The sequence below is a fragment of the Anser anser genome (genome assembly GCF_964211835.1).
Source record: "Anser anser genome assembly, chromosome: 21".
Classification (NCBI taxonomy): domain Eukaryota; kingdom Metazoa; phylum Chordata; class Aves; order Anseriformes; family Anatidae; genus Anser; species Anser anser.
In genome coordinates, this window is record NC_139742.1 from 13,078,583 (window position 1) to 13,098,589 (window position 20,007).

At 48.5% G+C, this 20,007-nt stretch overlaps 2 protein-coding genes across 6 annotated transcripts; both read left to right on the plus strand.

Annotated features, from left to right (window-relative positions):
* The first annotated feature begins 7,029 nt into the window (after positions 1-7,029).
* LOC310884786 (uncharacterized protein) lies at positions 7,030-14,360 on the plus strand. Its single transcript, XM_083807087.1, has 9 exons — positions 7,030-7,043; positions 7,551-7,606; positions 9,117-9,172; positions 9,562-10,457; positions 10,587-10,646; positions 10,746-10,795; positions 12,014-12,052; positions 12,123-12,270; positions 12,411-14,360. The coding sequence occupies exons 4-8, from the start codon at positions 10,419-10,421 to the stop codon at positions 12,247-12,249; spliced, it is 315 nt and encodes a 104-aa protein (XP_083663213.1). The 5' UTR covers positions 7,030-7,043; positions 7,551-7,606; positions 9,117-9,172; positions 9,562-10,418; the 3' UTR covers positions 12,250-12,270; positions 12,411-14,360.
* A 152-nt stretch (positions 14,361-14,512) lies between these two features.
* Positions 14,513-18,629, plus strand: LOC310884785 (uncharacterized protein). Of its 5 annotated transcripts, XR_014574404.1 has the most exons (6): positions 14,513-14,562; positions 14,667-14,713; positions 14,804-14,940; positions 15,074-16,395; positions 17,480-17,765; positions 18,017-18,629. XR_014574404.1 is itself a non-coding variant. In XM_083807086.1 (4 exons), exons 1-4 carry the CDS (start codon positions 17,434-17,436, stop codon positions 18,124-18,126), a joined length of 330 nt encoding a protein of 109 aa, XP_083663212.1. In that variant the 5' UTR covers positions 16,505-17,433; the 3' UTR covers positions 18,127-18,629. The 5 variants fall into 5 exon arrangements, 1 of the variants encoding a protein (XP_083663212.1); XR_014574402.1 differs by having other exon boundaries at positions 14,804-16,395; XR_014574403.1 differs by having other exon boundaries at positions 14,804-16,395; positions 17,483-17,765.
* Positions 18,630-20,007: the final 1,378 nt, after the last annotated feature.

The window sequence follows — 20,007 nt, forward strand, 5'->3', positions numbered from 1 at the left end:
AATATAACTAGTCAGAAGAGCAACAAGAGAATCAAGGTAAATTGCAAATATTCAACGATACGGAGTATGGGACACTTCGTATGGGCTGCTAATGATGGAACCTGGACAACACACCTGGAACTAGATGGTCCGGCGAAAGAAATAACACTAGGCTTGCCCACCTTGTGTCCGCTCTGGAAGAAATCTCCTTTTAAAGGGAGTTCGACAAATTTGTGAACTAGAATAAGAAGGGAGGTAGACCAAGATGATGATTGGCAAGACCCCTCAACTGCAATCAGGATAGGATGGGTGATAGAATCACTATTTGCCCCAATAGCAACATACCAGAATAGGGAAATAATATATAGCTTAATGGGCCAAGTAAACAGGTTGGCAAAGGTAACCAAGAAGGGGTTCAAAGATTTAAACTTACAATTACAGGCCACAACCAAAATGACCCTGCAAAACAGAATGGCTCTGGACATGCTTTTGTTAAAAGAGCATGGGGTGTGTGAATATTTGAAAGGCAGAATTGATCATTGCTGTGTACATATTCCAAATGTAACTACAGATGTGGAAAATGACATATCCCAACTAGTTCATGTGGAACATGAGCTAGAGGAAGAAAAGCAAGAAGCTGAGCAAAATTGGTTGGGAGCAACTTTTGAGGGACTAGGCCTTCATCTGGAAGGATGGCTCAAGTCCCTCCTACAAAGCATTGTGCTGCTGCCAATTGTATTCGCTGCAATGGGAGTAATGTTCTCGTGTGTGAAGGGAGAAATAGTTAGGAGCAGTGCATGGAATCGCCGAATAATGAGAGTCCTTACTGGGAATCACCCAGAACACCCTATCCCACTTACTCCACCCCCATCCTATAGTATTAGCGTTAACAAGCAGGCATAGAGGAATCAATAAGATAGTAGACTAACGAAGATGCATTAAGATTATACTTACTAATCTCTATATCAAGTTATACTCACTAACCTCTACTAACCTGATTCAACCTAATAGTAATGAAAATACTTGCTCTCTGTATGAGTGAAGTATTTTCAAAGGGGGGAAATGTTAGTGGAGAGGAGTAGGAGAATCGAACGGATGTTTTATTAATGTCTCTTAGGTGATGGGTCATAAAGTATAATTAAGCATTGCCAAATGTACTTATATTATCAATTAATTTATGTATACTGGGAAGTGTAGGGAGTATATTATCAATTAATCTATGTATACTGGGAAACTTAGGGAGTATACTGAACAGTCAAATGAATCTTTGAAGGGGAACCCTGGGAGGGAACAGGTACAACCTGACCTTGGATAAGGGCCTGGAAATGCTGAAATGAGTTGAAGCAGAACCAAGGAGCGGAAGGAGCATGCGTCGAGTGAGAAAGGTGAAAAGTTTAGCGGAGAGGAAGACTCCTTACTTCATCTGGACGACCACCTGGATGACCGCCAGAGAGCGCCACGCATGTGCAAAGGGGAGGGGAGCTAATTAGAATGGAATGCGAGGCTGATGTTACCACCTGTAATGAATATGTATGCCTTACATAATGATGAAAGTATAAATAATGGCTGGGAAGTAACGGGACTTGAAGCCAGATTTGGGCACCTGCCCCGGCTTCCAGCGCTGAATAAAGCACCTTCATATAATCACTTGGTGGTTATGTGGTTGCTACGCTAACAACCCCAGTAAAACTACCACAGGGGAAGATGTTCAGGTGTTTCCCTCTGAGGGTCTGAGGTGAGGCTGTTTGGGACAGAGGAGCAGTGTGGCAGATGGTCGCTTGCGAATACAGTGGTCATTTTGTCCTTTAGTATTCCCAGGTGGCATGGGTGATGGTGGCCGTTCCTTTCGAGCTTGGATCTAACTTCCAGGTACAGAGGCAAGTGGACTGCTGTTTTGAAACGAAAACATTAAATATGGGGTCACTTCTGTTGTTGAGGGATGGGTGCTAATGCTGTCAGCTGAATGTTTGTCTTCTGACTGTGTTTTCCTTTGTTCAGGCTGAAACGCAGTGTGCAGTACAGGACGTCACAACCCGAGCTACCTCTGGAGTGACTCTGGTGATTGATGAACAGAAGTAGCTGTTATTTTTGGGGTGCGGTTGTCGCTGCACTTACTCTTGATTAGGGAAGCTGAGGCGATTCCAGATAAGAAAGGGTTAAGGAAACTATGGAAACTGTGTATTCTAGCCGACCAGATCTCAAGGAGGAGCCCTTGGAAGACGCGGACGAATCATGGTATACTGATGGAAGCAGCTTTGTGAAACAAGGACAACGCAAAGCAGGGTATGCGGTGACGACCACTCAACAGGTAATTGAGTCGAAACCATTACCCCCTGGGACGTCTGCTCAGAAAGCAGAAATAATTGCCCTTACGCGGGCATTGGAACTAGCAGCAGGAAAGAAAGTAAATATCTGGACAGACTCTAAGTATGCATTTGGTGTGGTGCATGCACGTGGGGCTATCTGGAAGGAACGAGGATTATTAACGGCCCAAGGAAAACAAATAAAATATGCTGAGGAGATTTTGAAGTTGTTGGAAGCGGTAAAGCACCCAGAGAAGGTGGCTGTTATACATTGCCGGGGACACCAAAAAGGAACCGCTGACTTCGAGGTAGGGAACTGATTGGCTGACCAAGAAGCAAAAAGGGTGGCCGGATTGGCTGAGGCAGAAGCGCTCACTTTAATACCAGACGGTAAAATACAAACTTTAGGTGAAGGACAGGAACCTAGGTACACACGGGAAGATCAAAAGTTAATTGGGGACCTGGGAGGAAAAGCAAGGAGTGATGGATGGGTATACCTGAAAGATAATAGGGTTGTACTACCCTCTAATTTAATATGGCCTACGGTCATGGCAGAACATAATAAGACTCATTGGGGAGCAGACACCTTATATAAAAATCTGAGTCGAGTCTTGGTGGGAAGAAATCTGTATACTACGGTAAAACAAGTAACCCAGCAATGCAGTATTTGTTTGCATCATAACCCTAATACAGAAAATAGGGTAAAGTTCGGAATAATTAGTAAAGGAAACTATCCAGGACAACAATGGCAGATAGATTTTTCAGAACTGCCAAGAAAAGGGGGGTATCGATACTTGTTGGTTTTGACAGATACTTTTTCCGGGTGGCCGGAGGCTTTTCCCTGTCGAACCAACAAGGCAAGAGAAGTGGTTAAGGTTTTACTGAATGAGATAATACCGCGTTTCAGAATTCCGGCAGCAATGTCCTCGGATAGAGGCTCTCATTTTTGTGCGCAAATAGTTCAAGAAGTAAGTAAGGTCTTAGGGGTAGACTGGCAACTCCATACCCCTTACAGACCACAGGCAAGCGGACAAGTGGAAAAGATGAATCATCTAATCAAACAACAAATAGCCAAAATAGGACAAGAGACTAATTTATCATGGCCTCAGTCTCTCCCTTTGGCTTTACTTAGAATTAGAGTAAAACCACGGACAAAGGAAAATCTAAGCCCTTTTGAAATATTATACGGAAGACCCTATCAGTTTTTGTTCAGCGGGGAGGACCTGACGCAACTGGGGTCGGGATACTTGTGTAATTATTTAATAGGACTCCAAAAACAGTTGGATCAAATATCTAAAGTTGTCTCAGGAACCAGGGCTAGAGGGCTGGACCAACCAATCCACCCCTTTAAACCTGGGGATTATGTGTATGTAAAAGCATTTGCAGGTCGCCCTTTGGAAGAAAAGTGGACGGGACCATACCAGGTGCTGCTGACAACACATACCGCCATCAAGATTAAGGAGCAAACGGCCTGGATCCATTATTCGAGAGTGAAGAAAGCTCCAAAAGCCCCCTGAAAAGTAACGCTGGGTGACGGTGAACTGAAACTAAAGTTCAGTCAAGCGAAATGAAGACACTATGGTCAGGAGTATTTAGTAATGTAGTTAGCAGAAATTTAGTTAACAGAATTGTTTTATTTCTGTGGCTTATAGTTGTAATTGTGATTCAAGAATTGGAAGGTGCTTCTATGATGATAGAGAATGGTGGGTGGCCTTTGGTCTGAAGCCGTAGAAAAGGCTGAAGACCAGGACCACAGACTAATAATAGATGCACTTAGTATGGCGCAAGATAATGTATCTTTAGCTCTTAGTTGTATACAGATACAGTTATGGATGCAGGCAACGGCTGCCTTGATCATTAGGGAAGGAAGTGAAGGCATTTTTCTGGCTGAAGTCCGAAAGATTGTTTGGGACAATGCCAATGATTTTGAAAAGAAGTTCCAATCTTGGTGGACTCTGGTAAATTTTACCTATGATCCCATTATTAACATGGCTACTGCCTTTGTGCTTACTATACGTAATGCTACAGTTTATGTTATCCACCCCATTATTGCACTAGGATTAAATCATGAGGAAACAGTGCTCTATCCTTCGGAGCATAGAACCTGGGCCCGGATGAAGAACGGGAAATGGCAGTCTGTGAATCTAGAATCATGTGTTACCCGGGAACAACAAGGATTTATTTGTGAGAGCAACACAATTGATGCTCAGGATGTCTGTCTTGACACTGAGCAAGGTGTTTGCCACTTTGAAATTCATCCAAATACTAGTCAAAAGACTGTGCTTGTATATATGGGTCAAGGCTGTGTGTGTTTAAGAACTGCTTGTGCTTTTGTAGAAGTAGATAAGGAAAACATAACTCTACCTAGCAAAAATCATTCTAACTTTTGTATTTCTAACTTTGTTAGAATCATCGGGTGTGATTTTTTTATATTCAGCACCAGTGGTATCCCACCAGTTGATCAAGTCCAACAACACAATGTATCACAAGTTATTACCCATACCTATTGGGATGAACCTCACGCTAGTGAAGCAATTACTTAAACACCAAGACCTGATCAAAATTTTAAAAGGCATTCAGGAAGATGGAGAGAAGACTTTAATCACTGTCCACCATGATACAAAAGAAATAAACAGAGTTTTGCAAAGAGTAAAACAAGACACAGATCATAGCTGGTGGGACAAACTCTTTGGATGGTCACCAACTGCAACTGGGATTTTGAACACATTGTGTCACCCAATTGTTCTATTGATGTTAGTTGGTATAAGTTTAATATTGTCTTTTGTAATACTTGTTTGGAATTGGAAATTGTTACAACGAATGGCAATATTAGCTTCCCTGACGAAAGTACATGGCAAGGTATTGAGGGATACATATCGTAGAGGCTGGGAAGAAGAATTTTTGTATTCGGAAAGGTCTCTACCGACATAGAGGAAATATAGAAACAAACAAAGGTTCTGTATAAGATTAGTAAGGATAACATTTCATGGGGCTTTGAGGAAATATGGAATAAGTTAACCTCATGGTTACCCAACTTTCAATAGTTAGAACAAGTTTTTACTGATCTGGTTATGTTATTGGTAGTAGGAATATTTGTATGTATGTTACTGCGATACTGCTAATGATAAGGGCATGCAATGCAAAAGAATTTGCATGGGGAAAAGAAAAGGGGGGATTGATTAGGGAAGCTGAGGCGATTCCAGATAAGAAAGGGTTAAGAATGTAACTATTAAAGGAGAACAGAACATTAGGTGTAGGGCAGGAAACAGATGTACGGACAATGTATCTCGAAATAGGACATATACGGGCAATATATCTCGAACAAGACATTGGAATCCAAGATAAGAAAATAATGAGCAGAAGATTCGAAGAAAAAACAGTCCTTGCGGTTAGGAAGAAAGCTAACTCAGCAGAATCCTGACCAAGGGTGAAAAGTACACTGTGAGGAAGACTTATGGCCTTCCTCTCTGAGACCACCGACCACAGCTCGACGACCCCTGCCCAAGACCACCGAGAGGATCTGCGCAGGCGCAGGACACAAAAAACTGATTAGCATGAGAAGCGAGAGTAGACGGGGTTAGATAATGAATATGTATAGGCGTTAATAAAATATTAATCACTGTGATGTATAAATTTGGGACGGCTTTTCACTTCGGGATGCACGATAGGCGGAAAGATCCCCTGTGCATCCGGCGCCGTCAATAAAGAATAAATCACTTAAAGAAATTGGATTTATGATCTTTGAATCACTCTACTACATCAAATAGAGTAAAATTCCAGTTTCTCTTTTAGAGGTGCTATAGGTGGCTTCAGAGAACGGGTGGAAGCATCTGCCATGTGGGGTAGGTAAGCGGCTGAGGTAAAGGAGGGGATGAGAGTAACTGTCCTAAGGGCGCAGTGGCTTTTATTGCTGTGGTTGCTTTCTCTTCTGTTTATCAGGTGCCACAGGCAAGGTGGGCTGTGACAGTCTTTAGAATAGGAGCAAAGCAGGTCACTGGAATGCTGTTTGGTTCCTGAGAAAGGTGTTGCAGAGGAAAAAGGTGGTCTGGCGTGGCAGCTCCTGATGGTGGTCTTCTTCAGTAGGTGAAGCGGTGCCTGAAGCCCCATCCTGTGGAGCCTGAGCATGCCTCGCTGAGGATGAAGCCTGCTTTCCAGCAGTTCCCAAAACTGTGTTGAGGCTGAAATGGTGTGTCTGTGTTTGGGTTGGGCTTGCACCTTGGTGAGTGTAGGGATGAGTTTTAAGTTGGTGCAGCAGAGGGCCAGGCTCCGTTGTCCTGTAGTGTGTTTTGACCCATCAGCATAGCCTTTTGGTTTTCAGATAGCCTACTCAAGTACGTGAATTTTTCTGCGAGTGATGTTATTACATGGAATTGGTGACTTTTTTTGATGTGTGATCTGTTATGCTCCTAGATTTTTCTTTCTATCTAAAGAAATGTTAGAGCTAATTCTAGCCGAGAAAAAATCAGTTACTTGCTTGGTCGTATTGTCCTTTCAATATTCAAAGCTGCAGCAAAAGCATGGGGATTGTTGCTTCTAGAAACACCCCAGTTCTCTTGTCTGCAGTCTGCATGCTGTTGAGCTAAACCAGATTTAAAAAAAAAAAAAAAACACAGCTGCTGTTGCTTGTGCTCTTTCTACTTTCTTGTGCTTTGCCCCTCCCCTTTCCCAGGTGGTTGGGTTTGGGTGCTGGGCGGGGCCAAATGGTATATGAGCCCCAGGTATGCCATTAGAGAGTTCATTGTGCCTGGGCTGCTCTTTGGGGTAAGTGCTTTGTTTTTCCTTCAGTCAGTTGCAGGGTTCTTTGGGCTGGTTGGAGTCTATGGATTTCTAGATTTTAAGTGCTTGGAAATCACTTACTAGAGGGATATTTAGCAGAGATTGCTGACTCACTTGTTTTTGGGATGGCGGGATACACTTGTGTTTTTGGGTTATATTTGAATCTCTGGATGTATCAAGCCACTTGTGTAACACTCTAGAGGACTAAAAAGAGCTTGATTAAACACTACAAGAGGCTTGACCACGTAGGCGCAGTATTACCAAGAGACTGAGCAGGGTCGTATCAGAGTTACCTTTTTCATCTGTAAAGGGTAGGTCTGTGATTGGCGCTGCCCGCCTGGGCACATTTTCATGTGGTGCTGCCTGGGCACATTTGTCTTAGATCGAGCTAACGAGCAGCTGAAGTAAAGCAACTGGGAAGAGAGAGGTATTGCAGCAGGTACGCTGTGGCTGTGAGGTGCCTCAGGGTGTGCTTTTCTCTCGTCTCTGCAGGTGCCTGGTGTAGTCTTGGACAGGGAAATCCCTGTGTCACGGAGCAGTGAGGGAAGGTGAGCATGTTGTCAGCCTGGTTGTCCCTTAACCGAAGTGAAGGGGTGTAGTGAGTTTATGTGGCAAGGTTTTGGTAGCAGGGGGCTCTAGGGTTGGCTTCTGTGAGAAGAATCTAGAAGCTGCCCCACGTTAGGTAAGGGCCCCGCTGCTGAGCGGAGCCAATAAGTGATGTTGTTTGCACCTCTGTGAGAGCATATTTAAGACAGGAAAAAAAAAAAAACCAAACACGCTGGTCCATGCAGCAGCTGGGAGAGCAAGAGAAGTGAGGAACAGCCTTGCAGGCGCCAAGGTCAGTGAAGAAGGAGGGCGAGAGGTACTCCAGGTGCCGGAGCAGAAGTCCCCTGCGGCCTGTGGTGAGGACCAGGGTGAAGCAGGCTGTTCCCCTGCAGGCCATGGAGTACCATGGTGGAGCAGGGTTCCAATATTCAAAGCTTTCAATGTTCAAGGCTGAAGCAAAAGCATGGGGATTGTTGCTTCTAGAAACACCCCAGTTCTCTTGTCTGCCCTCTGCATGCTGTTGAGCTAAGCCAAATAAATAAATAAACCACAGCTGGTGCTCCTCCTCTATTTTCTTGTGCTTTGCCCCTCCCCTTTCCCAGGTGATTGGCTTTGGGTTCCATGCAGGGCCTAGTGGTAATTGAGTCACAGGCATCCCATCAGAGAGCTCATTGTGCCTGGGCTGCACTTTGGGGTAAGTGCTTTGTTTTTCCTTCAGTCAGTTGCAGGTTTCTTTAGGTGGTTAAGAGTCCATGGACCGATGCGTTTCCAGGTAGAGACCGGTACGCCCATCTTTGTGAGGTAACAACTAGTAGGATCTGTTAGAGTAAACCAATCTGGTAATAGGTGCCTGTATTGTATGCAGCTCTTCTTCAGGTGAGTAATTGTTATAGCATGTTTACGGATAGGGTGGCAATCTTACTATGTGTGTTTGCTTTGTGGTTCTGGGTCCCTTATGATTTCTGCTGAATTAAGGCAAATATTATCAAAGTTACAACCTTGATGGCAAAGTGATGGAGCAGGGTTTAGGAGATGAGTATAATTGAAGCTCCCTGTATAAGCATGTATCTGAAAAGAGCAGCAGTAGGCGTGTAAGGTGTAGTCTTTTTCAGGGTTAGGGACAGTTTGTTATAGTTTTGGAGCTTATGCCTGCGGTTTGGGTGGCTGTAGAGTCTTTAGACGTTGCAGCCTTCTAGATTTTAAGTGCTTGGAATTCACGTAATAGAGGTGAGTTTAGGAGGGATTGCCGGCTAACTTGTTTTTGGGAAATGGTGGGGTACGGTTCCTCGACCGCATAAGCGCTGTAGTATTACCAAGAGACTGAGCAGGGTCACCTCTTTCATCTGTAAAGGGTAAGTCTGTGATTTTTTGCGCGGCGCCGCCCGGGCTCGTTTATCTCAGATCAAGCTAACGAGCAGCTGAGGTAAAGGAGCTGGGACAATGGAGGTATTGCAGCAGGTACGCTGTGGCTGTGAGGTGCCTCAGGGTGTGCTTTTTCTCTCGTTTCTGCAGGTGCTTCGTGCAGTGTTGGACAGGGAAATCCCCGTGTCACGGAGCAGTGAGGGAAGGTGAGCATGTTGTCAGCCTGGTCGTCCCTTAACCGAAGTGAAGGGGTGTAGTGAGTTTATGTGGCAAGGTTTTGGTAGCAGGGGGTTCTAGGGGTGGCTTCTGTGAGAAGAATCTAGAAGCTGCCCCACGTTAGGTAAGGGCCCCGCTGCTGAGCGGAGCCAATAAGCGATGTTGTTTGCGCGTCTGTGAGAGCATATTTAAGACAGGAAAAAAAAAAATAAAAACACGCTGTGCCACGCATCAGCTGGGAGAGCAAGAGGAGTGAGGAACAGCCTTGCAGGCGCCAAGGTCAGTGAAGAAGGAGGGCGAGAGGTACTCCAGGTGCCGGAGCAGAAGTCCCCTGCGGCCTGTGGTGAGGACCAGGGTGAAGCAGGCTGTCCCCCTGCAGGCCATGGAGTACCACGGTGGAGCAGGGTTCCACGCTGCAGCTGGTGGAGGAGACCACGGTGCAGAAGGTGGACCTGCACTGACGGAGGCTGCGGCCTGTAGAAGACCCTTGCCGGAGCAGATTCCGGGCCGGACCTGTAGACCGTGGAGAGGAGATCCTGCAGGAGCAGGTGAGCTGGCAAGCTGGCAGGAACTGCTGCCCGTGGGGGACCCAGGTTGGAGCAGTTTGCTCCTTGAGGGATGGACCCCGTGGAATGGACCTACGTCTGGAGCAGTTCTTGAAAAGCCGCTGCCTGTGGGAAGGCCATGCTAGATCAGTTCACCAAGGACTGCATCCTGTGGGAGGAACCCCACAGCACAGGGGACGAGGGCGTCCGAGAAGGAGTGGCGGCGAAGAAGCGCTATAGACTGGCCATAAACACCGGTCACCTGCACCGCTGGGGGGGAGAAGTTGGAAGAGGGTGGTTGGGGGGGGGGAAGGTGCTTTTGGTTGCTTTCCTTCGTATCTCGCTTCTCTACATCGTGTAGTAATAAGCAATAAATCTTTCTGTCTTCCTATGCTGAGTGTGTTTTGCCTGTCACTATATTTACTGTGTAATCTCCTCGTCCTTATCTCAACCCTTGAGCCCTTTTCATCATATTTTTTCCCTGTTATTCTTTGAGGAGGGGGAGTGAGAGAGTTATTGTGGTGGAGCTCGGTTGCCCACCCCAGTAAAACTACCACAGGGGAAGATGTTCAGGTGTTTCCCTCTGAGGGTCTGAGGTGAGGCTGTTTGGGACAGAGGAGCAGTGTGGCAGGTGGTCGCTTGCGAATACAGTGGTCATTTTGTCCCTAAGTATTTTCAGGTGGCATGGGTGATGGTGGCCGTTCCTTTCAAGCTTGGATCTAACTTCCAGGTACAGAGGCAAGTGGACTGCTGTTTTGAAACGAAAACATTAAATATGGGGTCACTTCTGTTGTTGAGGGATGGGTGCTAATGCTGTCAGCTGAATGTTTGTCTTCTGACTGTGTTTTCCTTTGTTCAGGCTGAAACGCAGTGTGCAGTACATGACGTCACGACCCGAGCTACCTCTGGAGTGACTCTGGTGAGTGATGAACAGAGGTAGCTGTTATTTTTGGGGTGCGGTTGTCGCTGCACTTACTCTACTACATCAAATAGAGTAAAATTCCAGTTTCTCTTTTAGAGGTTCTATAGGTGGCTTCAGAGAACGGGTGGAAGCATCTGCCATGTGGGGTAGGTAAGCGGCTGAGGTAAAGGAGGGGATGAGAGTAACTGTCCTGAGGGTGCAGTGGCTTTTATTGCTGTGGTTGCTTTCTCTTCTGCTTATCAGGTGCCACAGGCAAGGTGGGCCGTGATAGTCTTTAGAATAGGAGCAAAGCAGGTCACTGGAATGCTGTTTGGTTCCTGAGAAAGGTGTTGTAGAGGAGAAAAGCTTTCAATATTCAAAGCTGAAGCAAAAATAAATAAACCACAGCTGCTGCTTCTCCTCTTTCTACTTGTGCTTTGCCCCTCCCCTTTCCCAGGTGATTGGCTTTGGGTTCCATGCAGGGCCTAGTGGTAATTGAGTCACAGGCATCCCATCAGAGAGCTCATTGTGCCTGGGCTGCACTTTGGGGTAAGTGCTTTGTTTTTCCTTCAGTCAGTTGCAGGTTTCTTTAGGTGGTTAAGAGTCCATGGACCGATGCGTTTCCAGGTAGAGACCGGTACGCCCATCTTTGTGAGGTAACAACTAGTAGGATCTGTTAGAGTAAACCAATCTAGTAATAGGTGCCTGTATTGTATGCAGCTCTTCTTCAGGTGAGTAATTGTTATAGCATGTTTACGGATAGGATGTCAATGTTACTTTGTGTGTTTGCTTTGTGGTTCTGGGTCCCTTATGATTTCTGCAGAATTAAGGCAAATATTATCAAAGTTACAACCTTGATGGCAAAGTGATGGAGCAGGGTTTAGGAGATAAGTATAATTGAAGCTCCCTGTATAAGCATGTATCTGAAAAGAGCAGCAGTAGGCGTGTAAGGGGTGGTCTTTTTCAGGGTTAGGGACAGTTTGTTATAGTTTTGGAGCTTTTGCCTGCGGTTTGGGTGGCTGTAGAGTCTTTAGACGTTGCAGCCTTCTAGATTTTAAGTGCTTGGAATTCACGTAATAGAGGTGTGCTTAGGAGGTGTTGCCGGCTAACTCGTTTTTAAGAAATGGTGGGGTACGGTTCCTCGACTGCATAAGCGCTGTAGTATTACCAAGAGACTGAGCAGGGTCACCTTTTTCATCTGTAAAGGGTAAGTCTGTGATTACCCCTGTTGGGGCTGCTGTGCATTCATGGCCTTTTGGTATTTGTGGACCTGATGGTGTTTTTTTTTTTTTCTGGCTCTCGTCTCTGTGTTTGAGTCCTGTGCAAGGAGCTGTACTGTTTGTGTGTCCATCACGGATATGACCTCCTCTTTTTGTTTCTTGTAGCCCAGGGCATGGGCACGGACACTTGAATGAGGCACGAGGGTGAGTAGACAGCAGTGTGGGCCCTGAGTTGGTCAGTGGATTGTGTTAGTCTGTTTTGCCTGTTACGCAGGCTTTGGAAGCACCTTGCGACAGCAGAGTACATCTCCTGCCATGTTCCTGAGGCGCGCCAGGCGTCAGCGGTTCCAGTTCCTGAAATGCTGGAGATGCTCGGAGCACAAGAGGAGCTGGGAGCGTGATGCATCTCCTTGGGATGTTATGTGAGCGAAGCGGTGGTACTGGGTGGGGGAACGTGGGTCTGGGGCTTCTTGGCTGTTGGGGTAGGGGAGGAAAGAAGAGGAGTGGGTATAGACTGTTTTGTGGATTGTCATTTTTGTTTGTTCTTTCTCCTTGGTCTAAGCTACGTGACCTTGGCTCAGCACAGTAAATGGAAGCGCTAAGCCTGGATCGGGAGGGTGAATGGAGTACAGTTGGAAAAAGGGCATTGTTTTTGGTTTGGTAGTCTATTGGTCCCACCTCTGGGTGACTCCTCTTTTCCGGGGACGAAGAAGATACTGGGAACATCCTAGTTGGCCTCTGTGGTCCACCTTGAGGACGGATTGTGACCCCTGAGAATTAAGTCCAGGGGCAAATACTGTGTGTTTGGGGGTGGTAGGCAGGGGAAGGCGGGCAGTTGTTTCGAGTTGGTCTATCTGACTTCAGTAGCAGAGCAGGTCAGTGGACTACTGTTTTGTTTTTGAGGTGGGTGTTTCACTAGAAGAGGTTTAGCTGGTGTGCCAGTGCCTGATGGCACTTTATTTCTGCAGGTGAAGAGGAGCCTCGTGCTGGAAGCAATGTCCTGGCTAGCCTTCGTGCTCCTTTATGAGGATGGAACCTGCCTCCCATCGTTCCCAAGCTAAGTTGTGGGGCAAGTGCTATGTTTGCTTTCGGGTTTTGAATGCACACATAGGGCGAGGGTCTGTGCTTTTAAGTCATTGCTGTGGATGGGGCCTTTTAGGATTGATCACGGTCAGACAGTGTGTGGGGGCGTGGGATTCTGTCAGGTAGGGCTTGAGCACGTGCCAGGCAGGGCAGTTCCAGCTTGGTGTCTGTGTTCTGTGTTGTCTGTGCTGTGCTGTTGCTCCTGGTGCTTGGCAGCCCCTGGGGAAGCCATCCTGAGGGTGTTGAACACTTGACCTCACTGGAATAATTCTGATGCTCAATCGGAAGCTGAGCATTTCTTGTCTTGCAGTGGGAGCCTAAAGAGATCATTTCTTCTGTGCATGTAATTTTTTTTGTATCAAATGTTTCTTGATGTGATGATCATATGTTACGTGCTCCTCAGGTCTTGATATCCTCATTGGCTTTTTCCACTGGACAGATTAGATGGGCAACTTGTTAGCCACACCAAAGGTCCTAAATGCTTGTTTCATCATCGTAGGGCTGATCTGAGCACTTCTTGACTGGCAGTCGCAGCTTAAAGCGCAGATGTGTTTCAGGTCTTGTGCATCATATTCGGTGTCTGATCGCGTCTGTTTCCATCCTCACTCTTGCAGAAGTCATCTGGGTCGCATCAGGAGCGCTTGCTTGGGAATTCATTTCCTAAGAGATTTCTTCTGGGGTTTGCACTCCCCATCCTTCTGGTCTCTTGCCTTGAAGGCAGGCTTTTTATGCCTCCATCATCCCAGTTCTGGCAGTTGCTTCCAGTCACAGGTCGTGACATTTGAGTCTCTCCTTGGGTCTGCTGCTGCAGAGCACCTGTTCTGACTTGCTGTTGTTGTAGGGCTTCCCTCTGGGAGTCCTTTTTTTTTTGCGACCTTGTGTTCTGTGTTTTGTTCGTAATGTTTGTAGCGTGCCTGTGTGTGTGTGTGTGTTTGGCCTGGAGCTGTCCTGCCTGGCAGTTAGTGATGGTAGCTACCGTGACGGTGTACTAATACATTGTCCGGACTGTTTTGGCAAAGACATCCGGTCTGCCTCTGGGCACGTACTGAAGGGCAGCTGGCACAGAGTCATCTCTGTGGTGTTTGGCAAATGTGGAGGGGGAGACCTGAGCTGCTTGCGAGCAGCTGTTCGCATAGTGCTTGAGTAGTGCTAGAGGAGAGGTCTGTCATTGAATCTTGAAAGCTCGCAGATGTGGAGTGTTTTTTTTTTTTCTCCAGTCGTAGATAAACCTTAGGAGGAACCGGTCAAAGGAAAGAGCTCCTTCTGGAGCTGTCAAGCTCTCGTTCGGCAGCTCGGCGACTGGCTTGATCTACTTCTGAGGTGCTGAGGCAAGTTGTCTGCTGTTTTGAAACAATAACATTGGAAATGGGGTCCCTTGTGTTGTTGAGGGATGGGTGCTAATGCTGGCAGCTGAATGATTGTCTTCTGACTGTTTTCGTTTGTTAAAGCTGAAGCACAGCGTACAACCTGGGACGTCACACCCAGAGCTGCCTCTGGCAAGGTGAGCGATGAACAGATTTAGCAGTTAAAGTTGGTTTGTGGTTTTCACTGTCACTCTAAGTGTCCCCTCTTTTCTGTTTTAGAGGTGTTGTAGCTGGCTTAAGAGGGCAGATGGAAGCATCTGCCTCGGGGTAGGTAAGCGGGTAGAGGTAAGGCAGCAGATGAGAGTAACTGTCCTAGCTGTGCTGCGGCTTTGGATGCTGCCTTGGCCTATGCTTTTCTTCCTCTTTCACAGGTGTCTCGCACAGGCTCAAAGGAGCAAACTGCATTCTGAAGAGCTGCGTAAGTAGGGGGGCTGCTGGTGAGCTGGGTTGGAGCGGAATGGCCAAGTTGCGCAAGGTGACTATGAAATGTCTCTGTCTTGCTTTGCAGGTGCCATGGCAGGCTCTACACAGAAGTGGCTGAGGACTTGAGATGAGGCTGGAGAGTGACAAGGAGCAGCACGTGCAGGGATGGTTTTCAAGCGCTGCGGTTGCTTTCTCTTCTGTTGATCAGGTGCCACAGGCAAGGTGGGCTGTGACATCAGTCTTTAGAATTGGAGCAAAGCGGGTCACTTGAATGCCGCAGGGCATCTGAGAAGGGTGTTTTAACAGGAAAAGTTCGTCTGGCGTGGCGGTGTCTGATGGCAGTGTGTTTCCACAGGTGAAGAGGTGCCTGGAGCCCCATCTCATCTAGCCTGCGTGTGTCTTGATGATAAAGCCTGCTTTCCAGCAGTCCCGAAAGCTAAGTTTGACCTGAAATGCCCTGTCTGTGTCTTGGGTATGGTTGTACCTTGGCGTGTGTGTGATACGTGCCTGGGGAGGGCTTTTAAATCAGTGCAGCAGAGGAACAGGATCCAGTAACAACTGGATAAAGAGGCCCTGGGTTCATCCTTTTCAGCCTAGCGTGTGCCAGGCAGGGCAGTTCCAGCATGTGTTCTGTGGTGTATGTTTGTTTCTGTACTATAGTATCCATTTATCAGGTCTTGTTCCCATAGTTCTTGGCTTCTGCAGTGCTTGCTGAGCACCATATCATGGGTCTTAAATGTATTGTCTTGGTGGCATGGGACTAGTAATGAAGTGTTTCTTGTCTTTCATCGGGACTTCAAAAGGCTGATCTCTCTGAAGAGCTTGACGTTGTCTACATTTCTTGATGGTAGCCATCATGGCCCTCAGTCTTGGGCTTGTGTGTGTTCATGTTCATGTACGGTTTGGGAGCCTGGCTCCATGTGGTTTGGGGTCCTGGTTCTGTGGTTTTGGACTAATGTTTCTGGTTTGGGGTGTGGGGGCGTGGCTCCCTGCATGGCGCAGGTCTGCTGCGGCCCGCCTTGCTGCTGTGTGGTGCCGGCCCAGCCGAGTTGGAGCATGTGAGCAGCTGAAGGAAAAGAGCTAGTGAAAGAGGTATTGCAGCAGGTAGGTTGTGCCTGTGAGGTGCCTGAGGATCTGCCTTTTCTTTTTTTTCTTTTGTGGGTGCTTCCTGCAGCCTTGGAGAGTTGAATCCCCACATTGTGGAGTGCTGAGGAAAAACAAGAGGGTCATCAGCCCAGTTAGTGTTCTTAAGCAAGGTCCCATTAAGGAAAGTCTTTGAAGTGCTTCCCCTCTGTTTTAGCAGGTGCTGCAGCAGGCCTTCCTCAGAATCTGCTGAGGGTCTGAGGTGAGGCTGGGTGGGGTAGAGAAGCAGTGTGGTGGGTGATTACTTGAGAACACAACGATCATTTTATCTCTTTGTTTTCCCAGGTCGTGTGGGTGATACTGGCTGTGCTGTTGGAGCTTGGACTCAGAGAGGAACGGGTGAGCACAACGGTATGTTGCTTCAGTGGTAGTCAGTATTGCGGAGGAGGTGGGCATCATGGCCGGTGTGCTAGTGAGTGCTGGTACGCTGTTTTTGCAGATGATGATAAGCCCGGCAATGGACTAAGACGTCTCTCAGTGCCTGTGCATTTCTTGAGGTGGAAGGAATTTACCATCCAGCAATCTGAGAGCTAAGTTGAGGGGCACCTGTTATTTGCATATGTGGTGTGGTTGATGGGAGCTGGGAGCCGGAGCAGCATGGAGCCAGCCGGCTGAATATACTTGGTGACACTGTGAGGGTAGTTTAGCCTGGGTCACCTTCAGGCTGCTTGAGGCTGGGTCTCCAGGCTAATAGAAGGAGGAGGGGGTATTTGGTAGTGTGAGTGTATGTGCCAGGCAGGACAGTTCCCATCTGTTTGTCTTGTAGTGCTGCTTCTGCAGTGTGTGTTCTGTGTCATGCACTCCTCGGGTCTTGATATCCTCATTGCTTTTTGCTCTGGACTGTCTAGACAGGCAACTTGGTAGCCGTGCCAAAGGTCCTAAATGCTTGTTTCGTCATCATGGGTCTGATCCAAGCACTTCTTGTCTTGCAGTTGCAGCTTAAAGCGCAGATGTGTTTCAGGTCTTGTGCATCATATTCGGTGTCTGATCGCGTCTGTTTCCATCCTCACTCTTGCAGAAGTCATCTGGGTCGCATCAGGAGCGCTTGCTTGGGAATTCATTTCCTAAGAGATTTCTTCTGGGGTTTGCACTCCCCATCCTTCTGGTCTCTTGCCTTGAAGGCAGGCTTTTTATGCCTCCATCATCCCAGTTCTGGCAGTTGCTTCCAGTCACAGGTCGTGACATTTGAGTCTCTCCTTGGGTCTGCTGCAGAGCACCTGTTCTGACTTGCTGTAGGGCTTCCCTCTGGGAGTCCTTTTTTTTTGCGCCTTGTGTTCTGTGTTTTGTTCGTAATGTTTGTAGCGTGCCTGTGTGTTTGGCCTGGAGCTGTCCTGCCTGGCAGTTAGTGATGGTAGCTACCGTGACGGTGTACTAATACATTGTCCGGACTGTTTTGGCAAAGACATCCGGTCTGCCTCTGGGCACGTACTGAAGGGCAGCTGGCACAGAGTCATCTCTGTGGTGTTTGGCAAATGTGGAGGGGGAGACCTGAGCTGCTTGCGAGCAGCTGTTCGCATAGTGCTTGAGTAGTGCTAGAGGAGAGGTCTGTCATTGAATCTTGAAAGCTCGCAGATGTGGGGTTTTGATTTGTTTATTTGTATTTCTTTCCCCTCCCCAGTAGGAGGGGTAAACCTTAGGAGGAACTGGTCACAGGAAAGAGCTCCTTTTGGAACTGTCAAGGACTTGGTAGGCAACCCGGTGACTGGCTTGATCTACTTTCCAGGTGCTGAGGCAAGGGGGCTGCTGCTTTGAAATGATAAAATGAGACATGGGGTCCCTTGTGTTGTTGAGGGATGGGTGCTAATGCTGGCATCTGAATGATTATCTTCTGACTGTTTTCATTTGTTAAAGCTGCAACACAGCGTACAACCTGGGACTTCACGACCAGAGCTGGTTTTGGCAAGGTGAGTGATGAACAGATGTAGCAGTTATTTTAGGGGTGCGGTTGTCACTGCAGTTACTTAACTACACAAAATACAGTTAAAGTCCTGTTTATATTCCAGAGGTGTTGTGGCTGGCTTAAGAGAGCAGGTGGAAGCATCTGCCTCGAGGGCAGGTGAGGGGGCAGAGTAAGGGAGCAGATGAGAATACCTGTCCTAGCTGTGCTGCGGCTTTGGATGCTGCCGCGGCCTATGCTTTTCTTTTTCTTTTGCAGGTGCCTTGCACAGACTCAGAGGGGCCAAGCTGCACTCTGAAGAGCAGCACGAGAAGGGCAGGCTGGTCGTGAGTGGGGTTGGAGCAGAATGGCCAAGTTGCGCAAGGTGACTGCGAAGGGTATCCATCTTGCTTTGCAGGTGTCATGGCAGGCTCTACACAGAAGTGGCCGAGGATTTGAGAAGAGGTTACAGAGCATCAAGGAGCGGCACGTGCAGTGACCATTTCCAAACGGTATGGTTGCTTTCTCTTCTGTTGATCAGGTGCCACAGGCAAGGTGGGCTGTGACACTAGTCTTTAGAATCGGAGCAAAGCAGGTCACTGGAATGCCGCAGGGCATCTGAGAAGGGTGTTTTAACAGAAAAAGTTTGTCTGGCGTGGCAGTGCCTGATGGCACTGTGTTTCCACAGATGAAGAGGTGCCTGAAGCCCCATCCTGTCTAGCCTGCGCACACCTCGCTGAGAACGAAAGCCGCTTTCCAGTAATTCAGAAAGCCAAGTTACGTCTCGGCCTCGAGCATCTGGGGCTTGTGCCTGTGCTTTTGGGCCTGTCTGTAGCATTTGGCACCTGCATTAGTACTTTCTTGGCGTATGTTTAGGCTTTTGGGGCCTGTGTCTTGGGGGGAGGGTTGAGGCCAGTGTCTTGGGGGGGTGTGGAGCTGCTTGTACACCTTTGGGGCTTGCATCTGGGCGGGGGGTGTTGGGAGTTGCTTGAACACCTTTGGGGACTGTCTTGGGGGGGGGTCAGGGCCTGCATCTGGGGGGGTTGGAAGCTGCCCCTACAATGTAGGGATCTGTATCTGTGGGGGTTGGGAGCTGCTTGTACACAGTATGGGCTTGCGTTTGGGGGCGGGTGTTGCGAGCTGCTTGTACAATGCAGGGATCTGCATCTGGAGGGGGTTGGGAGCTGCTTGCCCACCTTTGGGACTTGAGTCTGGGGGGGGGGGTTGGGAGCTGCTTGTACACTGCAGGGACTTGCGTCTGGGGGGGGGGTTGGGAGCTGCTTGTACACTGCAGGGACTTGTGTCTGGGGGGGGTTGGGAGCTGCTTGTACACCTTTGGGACTTGCATCTGGAGTGGGTTGGGAGCTGCTTGTACACCTTTGGGACTTGCATCTGGAGGGGGTTGGGAGCTGCTTGTACACTTTTGGGGCCTGCAGCTGGGAGGGGTTGTGAGTTGCTTGTACACGCTAGGGGCTTCCCTTTATGGGGCTTTGGGGCCTGCCTCTGGGGGGGGGTGGGGTTGGGAGCTGCTTGCACACCCTTGGGGCCTGCCTCTGCGGGGGCTTGGTGCCTGCGTCTGGGGAGTGGGGGGGTTCAGAGCTGGTTGTACAGTATAGGAGCCTGCGTTGTGGGGGGGGGGTTGGGAGCTGCTCGTACACTGGAAGCCTGGGGTGGGGGGGAGAGGTTTGGAGCTGCTTGTGCACCTTTGGGGCTTGCATCTGGGGGTGGTTGGGAGCTGCTTGTACCCATTTGGGACTTGCATCTGGGGGGGGTGGGAGCTGCTTGTACACTGTTAGGGCCTGCCTTGGGGGGGGGGGTTGGGGCATGTGCCTGGGGGGGTGGGATTGGCAGCTGCTTCTGTGCTGTAGGGGTCTGGGTCTTGGGGGGTTGGGGCTGTTTGTACACCTTTGGGGCGTGCCTCTGGGGAGGGTGGGGAGTTGCTTGTGCACGCTAGGGGCTTCCCTCTATGGGGCTTTGGGGCCTGCCTCTGGGGGGGGGGGGGTTTGGGAGCTGCTCGTACACTGGACGCCTGGGTTGGGGGGGGGGGAGGTTTTGAGCTGCTTGTGCACCTTTGGGGCTTGCATCTGGGGGGGGTGGGTGGTTTGGAGCTGCTTGCACACCCTTGGGGCCTGCCTCTGCGGGGGCTTGGTGCTTGCGTCTGGGGAGTGGGGGGGTTCAAAGCTGGTTGTACAGTATAGGAGCCTGTGTTGGGGGGGGTTCAGAGCTGCTTGTACACTGGAAGCCTGGGATGGGGGGGGAGGTTTGGAGCT

Excerpts from the sequence above, each read along its gene's own strand:
- LOC310884786 (XM_083807087.1), top strand. The coding sequence starts at position 10,419 with ATGGTGGCCGTTCCTTTCAAGCTTGGATCTAACTTCCAG. Across the intron at positions 10,647-10,745 it reads CTACCTCTGGAGTGACTCTG|AGGTTCTATAGGTGGCTTCA; the intron begins GTGAGTGATGAA and ends TTTCTCTTTTAG. Across the intron at positions 12,053-12,122 it reads CACTTGAATGAGGCACGAGG|GCTTTGGAAGCACCTTGCGA; the intron begins GTGAGTAGACAG and ends CCTGTTACGCAG.
- LOC310884785 (XM_083807086.1), top strand. The coding sequence starts at position 17,434 with ATGTGGGGTTTTGATTTGTTTATTTGTATTTCTTTCCCCTCCCCAGTA. Across the intron at positions 17,548-17,712 it reads TTGGAACTGTCAAGGACTTG|CTGCAACACAGCGTACAACC; the intron begins GTAGGCAACCCG and ends CATTTGTTAAAG. Across the intron at positions 17,766-17,864 it reads CCAGAGCTGGTTTTGGCAAG|AGGTGTTGTGGCTGGCTTAA; the intron begins GTGAGTGATGAA and ends TTTATATTCCAG.